The sequence below is a fragment of the Triticum aestivum genome, chromosome 7B, assembly GCF_018294505.1.
Source record: "Triticum aestivum cultivar Chinese Spring chromosome 7B, IWGSC CS RefSeq v2.1, whole genome shotgun sequence".
Taxonomy (NCBI): domain Eukaryota; kingdom Viridiplantae; phylum Streptophyta; class Magnoliopsida; order Poales; family Poaceae; genus Triticum; species Triticum aestivum.
In genome coordinates this window covers 192,747,126-192,755,143 of record NC_057813.1, presented here as the reverse complement: position 1 = coordinate 192,755,143, position 8,018 = coordinate 192,747,126, and the positions used below count along the sequence as shown (strand labels likewise).

Genomic DNA, 8,018 nt, shown 5'->3' with positions numbered 1-8,018 from the left:
GATCAAAAGTTTCTAGTTGACTCAGGGAAAGAATGGCTCCTAAACGTGTTGTCTAATTGCCAAGAAATTGAACGGGATCATGTGATAATGCTTGTGTGGAGGATTTGGTCTCTAAGAACGGATATGACACATGGGAAGGATATTCCGGCGGCGAGTGTTTCGGCGGATTATCTTTAGAGCTATATGAACTCTCTTGCCTTATCTACGAGGTTTAGCACAGAGGATATTATTAAAGGAAAAATGCAAGTGAAGGAGGACGTCCAGAGCGTTCAAGCCAGTGTGTTCACCAAGGTTTTGCCTTGGCCTTCATCACCGGCGAACCGAGTGGCACTTTCCGTTGATGGAGCGTTCCCTTCGGCTGATGGCTCGACAGCGGCAGGGATGATCTTGAGGAGACATGACGGTTCTATCATCTTTGCAGCATATCGGTGCTTATTTAACTGCAACGATGCTCTGCAGGCGGAGTTGCATGCACTAATGTAGGGTATGGCGTTGGCTGTGCAACATACTAATGTTCCTATTATCGTCCAATCGGACTCCTTCGAGGCATTGACGGCGTTGTCGGGGGATAATCTGTCCTGGCCAGCATATGGGCATTTGATAGCTGAGTTAAGCATCTTATGGTAGATCGTGAGTTTATTCCTTAAAAACTAAAGCGAGAGCAAAATAGGGTAGCAGATCGTTTGGCAGTGTATAGTCGTACGGAGAGTACTACTGTCGTATGGCTTCAGCGTGGACCACCTTGTATTGAGGAGTTGGTGCTTCTCGATTGTAACCCTATGCATATGGAATAAAACTCTTTACCCCCGCAAATTTTTTTTTATGAAACACTAAAAAATAAAAATCTTAACATAATAGTAGCTTAGATATCACATTCACAACCGAATGCAATGGGATTTAAAATGTACTTATAGTGTACTAATGCATGTTGAATGATAGAGGTCTCTTGTGTCTTCATCGGGCAGTTGCTAATGGACCAAGCAAATCCTAATCTTGATCATGTGAGTCACTGTGAGAGCAAAAATAGCTTGAAAATGGGTTTGCCTATATAAGACATATGGACTCCACTATTCCAATTGTATTCTTTTGATTTTATGACGCCCATTTGAATTGCATGGATGAAACGTAGGTAGGAAAAAATGCAGGATTTAGATGTCATGTAGCATGGAATCCTAAATGATGTTCAAACACATGAATTCTGTATATGCCTTTGGATGGTGCACATGAAAAAGAACACGTGGATTTTAGAGGGTAGAGGGAGATAGAGTGAAAGTGCATTAGACTTCTAAAAGGAAAAAGAAAATGAGGTTGGAGCTCGTATTCATATTTCTACATATTTCTATGGAATGTGTATATAGGAATTCTAAAAAAATTTTCATTCCTACGATGTGTATATTGGACTTCCAAAAGTTAAAAGAAAATCTGTATATTGGACTTCTAAAAAAAATGTCATTCCTACGATTTTTGTCATCTTTTTCCTAAGAATCAAGGTGTTTGGTTGTATTGTGGATTCTGAAAAAGCTATCATAAGTTGTGAACTATGGCATGATTCCAAAAATAAATGTTGTGAGTTGTTCCCAAGTCACACAAACACCACCAAACAAATTCTAAAACAATAATTGAGTCAGCTTATCATACAATTCAAATAAAGACTCCAACATAGAAGTATTTGCAGACGAATTTATTTGTCCATTGAATTGAAATTGTGTACTCCCTCCAATCCATATTACTTGTCGTTGGTTTAGTACAAAATTATATTTTTTTGCGTCAAAAGGTGTTACCTCTATCCCTCTTTGCATGAGGTTGAAGCCACTAACCTCTCTCTGTATTTCAAAAATAGAAAAAACTACTTGCTTCTCAAACCGTTGTTGTTGTAATTGTTTTCGAGCTTGAAACTCTTCACTCTGTAGTTGCATTCGTTCGGCTAGATCTGCTTGGATCTTATCCATGAATTTTCTCATAGCTCTAACTTGCTCCTCATGTTGTCTAGATCGGATCTGAGTTCCTTCATTTGCCATGGTTGAGCTCTGATAGTCTAGTTGAGCAAAGGCTCATGCCAATGCCATAGTTGTACTAACTTTGTACTGAACCAAAGAGGGAATAACATGGTATATATCCATTGCATCAGTTCATTGAAAACATTCAAAGTTCTTGAAAACCTTTTAGTTGCGCCGTTGCTTTTTTTTTTTGCGCGCGTTTTGCTTGGGGAAATGGTAGCATCAATCATGGAAACACCACATATTCCCCATGGATTGCCGTGCCAAAAATTTCATATGCCACTTTGCACTTAACTATGGAAAAGTAACATTTGAGTCTTATCTATTGATGAGAACACATATATCATGCCAATTGTCATCCATATCCATATTCATGAGTCGTTCTCCATATGTTGTGATCACCACCGCGTCACTTTTTTTTGTCTTCCTTCTCTTTCATGTGACGCTTCCTATGGTTTCTCATTTTACATATTTTACCCACTGAGCATTGCATGCCATTGAAATCCTGTAAAAAATTCCAGCTCCTGATATTCATCAAATCAAACAGGGGCCCTAAAAAATGTACAGTTTTTGCATTCTAAACAGGACATCAACTTCTTTGCACAGCACGACTGTTCATCACGCAACGCGCTTCATCGGCAAAAAAGAGCAGTCGCAACAGAAAGCAGAGACATGTAAACCTCAATGTCAGCAAGAGACCTCAGCTCAGGAATAACACCAAATCATGTACAACAATTGTGACCTGCTGCTGCTTCTGTAACAGCAGCCTTAACGCAACTGTACACAATAGAAAGACAATGCGCGGCTGCTACACAACCGGAGAAATAGTGAGGTTATATCTGATTGATTCGGACTCATCCGATCTCCTCTACTACCACAGGTACAAATGATGCACCATGCACAAGCGACATTACACGAAATAATTAATGGTACATGAAATCTGGTGTCAGCCGTCAAGGCACCGGATCCCTCTGCGCACCTGGTGGAGCCGTCGGCATTGGGAAGTTGAACGAACAATAGGTTCCGCCAAACTGGGGAGCCTCCACATATGGACTCTAGCACAACAAAAGAAAATGAATTCTCAGTGTCTTGTGTGGAAGGAAGGAAAAAGAGGTCAGGTAAGAGTTTTAACTATGACCCAGGTTAGTTTGAAAAGTCAAAACAAGAAACAACTCTGGCCCAAGTCCAATACAACTCCACTGAGTCAAAATGATAATGTATTTAAAATGGGAGAAAGGAACAGCTGTTTTCAGGAATTTCACAGGAGATGAAAATTTAGGGGCAACTACCTGGGTAAGAGGAGGGTTAGGAATGGGATTGAATGATGACTCCCGTTTTGGTGACGAATCAGGGGAGCTACCGGCATTGTCATCCATGTTATCTATATTCTTCATGTGAGACCCTTCCCCCTCGCCACTGTTGAGCTTAACACCCTATTATGGAGAACAAATAAAACTCATTAACTGAATTGTTACGACATTACCAACACGTGAATTAAACAAATGAACGAGCAATACCTGGAAAATTTTCCCTAAAGTTTTCAGTCCTTTGGCACGAAGACGCAGGTCTTCCTTCCTGGCCAAGGGGTCCTGAAGCACCTGGTATCGACACAATGTTACAAATCACTGCTAACCAGCTTTTAAGTACTCAATGAAGAATACAAGGCACATAACATGCATGAAAAGGTGGCAGGTAAGCTGGGACAGACCATCTGGCAGACATGTGATATGGTGGCTTCTATGTCAGCAACATTAAGCTTCCACAAGGAATCAACCATAACTTTTTTGTGGTTCTGCATGTACACTTCAAGTTCTTCCTCTGTGGTCTGGCCCTCAGCACCCATCTGCTTCTTCAAGTCTTCTTGCAGCTGCATAAGAGCTATTGCACCTGCAGTAACGCAACATAACTGAGTTTTATCACCAACATGATACTAGCATGAACACTCACAACCCAAAGAAGCACCGTATCAAATCGAGATAAAACATGTCAAAACAAGCTCACAAAATATTGACGAGACGCTTTTACCTGCTGCAGCTGTTACTTGGGATTTGATAAAATGGCCTTTGTCTCTGAACCATTCTGCTACAAACGGAACCCCCAAATATATTGCCTTCTTTCCAAGTTCTTTTGCAGCTTGTCTTGAATACACATAGCCAATAGTGTTCAGCATAACAAGCCCATATGCTGCAGGACAACGACAACACGACAAAAAGAGGAGGAACTTCAGAATGCAGATATCAAGGGCCCGTCCAACAGAGCATACAGGAGAATACAAACAGAAAAATGTATTAAAGCAAAAGCACTAAACAGTTACGAAAAGGTTCAGTAAACACATTCTAGTCTACCTATAGCATTGTCATGTAATTCAGGAAGGGAAGAGCAAATTAGGACTATGGAGTACTCCTACAGACCAGCATAGATCTTCCGTGCACTCTTTGCTTCAGGCAAGATGTCAACATGATGTACTCCCTCTGTCTCAAAATAAGTGCACTCTTTGTACTAACTTTAGTACAATGTTGAGTCACTTATTTTGGGATGGAGTAATTTATTAAATATTATTTTTAGTTAGCACATAAGAGGGACTATAAAGTTGATTGTCTTAATTAGTTATAAGCCAAATGCGAAGCAGCTGTTACCCCTGCCAACTTACCCCGTCAACAAAAACAGTAACTGCTTTTTCCAGATGATCTAAGAATGTCATCACACACACTATGCTCATGAACACAACAAATAAGATAATCACACACTGAACCATCGAAATTGCAGCTCCTTCAAACACATCAACTGCCGGCTAAAGTCTTACAGCAATAGGCAGGACAACCAAGGGAAAAGGAACCGGAGTTCAAGGAGGAAGGGAGCAAACCTGCATCACTAAGTCTGGACACCTCGGCCTCAGCAAGCCGAACAAACTCCTCTTTATTTCCTTGAACATAAAGGTGCAGCCGGTTTTTAAGTATCTCTGCAAGTTTCTCCTCTCTTTCTTTTTGAACAGCCTGCGTTCAGCAGATTAGTGGTCGAAAGAGTATAAAATGCAATGAAAATGGATGGAGATCTGATCAACAACCAAACTAATGGTCATGGAGTCGGTGCATATTAGTAAATGATCATAGAATTTATCTAAACCAAACCTGCATTTTGTCTTGCAACTTTTTTGTGTCGATCTGCTCATCTTCGTCAAAATTATCAAGTGAAGCCATTGACGCCATTGCCAATTGACCAATATAATCCTCAAAAAGCTCACTACCGAATAGCATCGCGAAAATTGCTGCTGGATCAATTATTCCATCCCTGTAGAATGTTGGCAAGCAAGTTAGTTAGAATATGATTATCATAAAATTGTTTACAATATGAGGTGAAACTTTTTTTTTTCAAAAATTGCATCTTTTGGATTGAAGAAAATTATTTGCCTCTAGTCCTTTACAAAAACCTCGACTAACAGTACTCATGCTGCTTCGCCATAAGTGTCAAGGCCACAGCCCTAAAGTTTCGAGTAGGTTTCAAAACCTCTAGATAAATTGTCAATGGAAATCAAACATACGTTGAGATGCCAGATTTCCCATGTGCATCATAAGCTTGGCGCTGAGCGGGGTCACTAAGCACTTGGTATGCCTCCCCCAGTTCCTGCAATCATAATTTCACTGTGTAAACAGTAGTCTTATACTAAAGAAAAATTAGGCACGCATCATAGTATTCTTTCTCATAAAGTCAATAGAATCAATTCTCATTTTAAAACTACCATGAGAAATACATAATACGAACTACAGCAGCTATGGAGTACTCCCTCAGTTTCTAAATATAAGACTTTTTAGAGATTCCAATACGGAATACATACAGAGCAAACCGTATGTAGTCCGTATTGAAATATCTAAAAAGGCTTCTATTTAGAAACTGAGGGGATAACAATGTTCAACAGATTAATTAATTATGTAACAAATTTTTCTATAACAATGTACTTACAGCTAAGTAGTACGTAGTGAGAACAGTTCTTTAAAATATATTAAAAAAATCATATGGCATGTGATTAGCATAACACCATAGTCTCACGGTTATTTATGAACATAAGGTTAAAAAATTTCCTGCTTGCAGGCTCAGACCAGTTTGCTTCTTGAAATGGTTAATCTGCCTATTTAGGTTCAAATGGCGTAGCTAGATCTTCCTGAAGAATATAGCAATACTAGTAAGAGCATCAAACCTTCATGACTGAATCAGAATCTGAACTAGAATAAATATATGGGTCAGTGCAAAGTTTGTATTGATGAGTGCAGCTTCAGTTGCTCACAGTGTATAATTTCCTTAAAAGTGAGGAACCTACTCCAGCAGCCGCCCAAAGAGACGAGCCGCACGTACAATAAGTCAATAACTAGCACCCAACTCTTTCATGCATGTTTCTAACCAAAAAAACTCTTTCATGCATGAGAATATATAACTAACTGATGAAAGCCATAAAGGTTCATTACTGAAGAGTGTGAGCAATATCCTGAGCTACATTACCATGTTTGTTGTTAAGCAGTTCACAATTTCACATGGTTGGGCCAGTTGAAGCTTGGCAGAAGCTTCTTTCGCATCGACCCAAGACAATATGCAGGGTTGAAGGTGCGAAAGCATTTTTAGGTGAGCTGGCGCGGCTTCTGATTTCTCAAATTGCATAATGTGAAAGCACACATATATTTGTGAAATCTACTATTTTTAGAGTAGCAACAAACAAATATAGTTTGACAGATGGCAATTCACGCTCGACTGGCCAGTGGTCGGCGACGTTCTTTAAAAAAAAAAACAGGTCTCAACTCTCAAAGCAACATGTTACAAGATGGTACATAAGGTTCACTATTTGCTCATAGGGAAGTATAGAGTAGCTATGACACAAAAATTACTGATTCGTTAAATATTTATGCCAAGAAGTAAATCAAAAGTGTGATTTAACATTGTTTGTTGCAATTGTTTATTTTAATTATCTCCTTAATTCGATGAATGTGTCCTCGAGACAGGCACTTAAAATAGTCGTTGATAAGCAAGGAAGGCAAAACACCATTGGCACCAACAGACTAGTCAAACAAGAACACCTGCCTTCAGGACTCGTCTGGAGGCAGTTGGCATTATCCAGAGTTTGTTGCGTTTTGGCACCAAGATGTAAGCCTATAATCGGGTTGAATCGAGGATTCTACACTATGGGATGAGTGCCCGAGTTGCTTGGCACAGCAGCTCAGATGTGAGCTGAGCGAAAGGTGGGCAGATTGGTAAAGGAGCAAAGGCAAAACACTTTACCTGGAACTTCCCTGCGGCCTGGGGGTCATTAGGGTTCTTGTCTGGGTGGACCTGCCTCGCCTGCAACACCACCACCACCACCACCACCAGCAGCAGCAGCAGAAGGAATCAGATACTAAAAAAAACGTATCGAAGCGAGCAGACGCGAGGAGGAACGGAAGGGCTACCTTGATGTAATAGGCCTTCTTGATCTCGGACTCGCTGGCTGTGGGGATCACGCCGAGCACGTCGTAGTAGCCCGTCTCCTTAACCATGGCCGGCGACTCTCGCCCGGAGCTTCGATCTGCCCCCTCCTCCTCTTCCCGATTCGGTTGCCGGCGGGGGACGGATCTTCCACCAAGTGACCGACTGCTCGCTCGAGGGGGGGAGGCGGGATGCGCCGGACGGCGACGGCGGGGCGGGGGCGGCGGCGGTGGGACGCCAGGCGTGGGGGGAGAGGACGGAGGAGCTGGCTGGTGGTCGACTGGTCGGGCTTTAGGATTTCGGCCACCTGCAAAGCGCGTGGTGTCGGACAGTACTTCTATACTTTGCTGGGAATCTACCACGATTCCACGTCCAGCAGCCAAGATGGATTTGGGTCTGGTCAGGTCAGGTCAGTGGGTTGCTGCAGTCAGACTCAGAGTCGTCGACCGTATCAACTACCTCGGCCTAAATCACCCCGGAAAAGTCTGCCACATGATGTCAAACAAACTGCACACCTTCAAAAAAAAAAAAGAACTGCACACCTTATCGAAGTCTATTGTGAGGATTGTTGATTTT

General features: G+C 41.5%; 1 protein-coding gene across 1 annotated transcript; it reads right to left on the bottom strand.

Moving 5' to 3' along the window:
• Window positions 1-2,684: 2,684 nt before the first annotated feature.
• On the bottom strand, window positions 2,685-7,764 carry LOC123157479 (chaperone protein dnaJ 10). The gene is made up of 10 exons (XM_044575775.1): window positions 7,427-7,764; window positions 7,260-7,319; window positions 5,536-5,618; window positions 5,126-5,285; window positions 4,861-4,990; window positions 4,023-4,181; window positions 3,706-3,884; window positions 3,515-3,595; window positions 3,287-3,430; window positions 2,685-3,052 (listed from the first exon to the last, which is right to left on the bottom strand). The coding sequence occupies exons 1-10, from the start codon at window positions 7,511-7,513 to the stop codon at window positions 2,951-2,953; spliced, it is 1,185 nt and encodes a 394-aa protein (XP_044431710.1). The 5' UTR covers window positions 7,514-7,764; the 3' UTR covers window positions 2,685-2,950.
• Between the last annotated feature and the right edge of the window lie 254 nt (window positions 7,765-8,018).

What these genes read in the sequence shown, in the direction of transcription:
- LOC123157479 (XM_044575775.1), bottom strand. Translation starts at nt 7,513, where the DNA reads ATGGTTAAGGAGACGGGCTACTACGACGTGCTCGGCGTGATCCCCACA. An exon ending in CCAAGTAACAGCTGCAGCAG is followed by an intron (nt 3,885 to 4,022) that starts GTAAAAGCGTCT and finishes GCGTTACTGCAG; the next exon opens with GTGCAATAGCTCTTATGCAG. An exon ending in CTAACCCTCCTCTTACCCAG is followed by an intron (nt 3,053 to 3,286) that starts GTAGTTGCCCCT and finishes TTGTTGTGCTAG; the next exon opens with AGTCCATATGTGGAGGCTCC.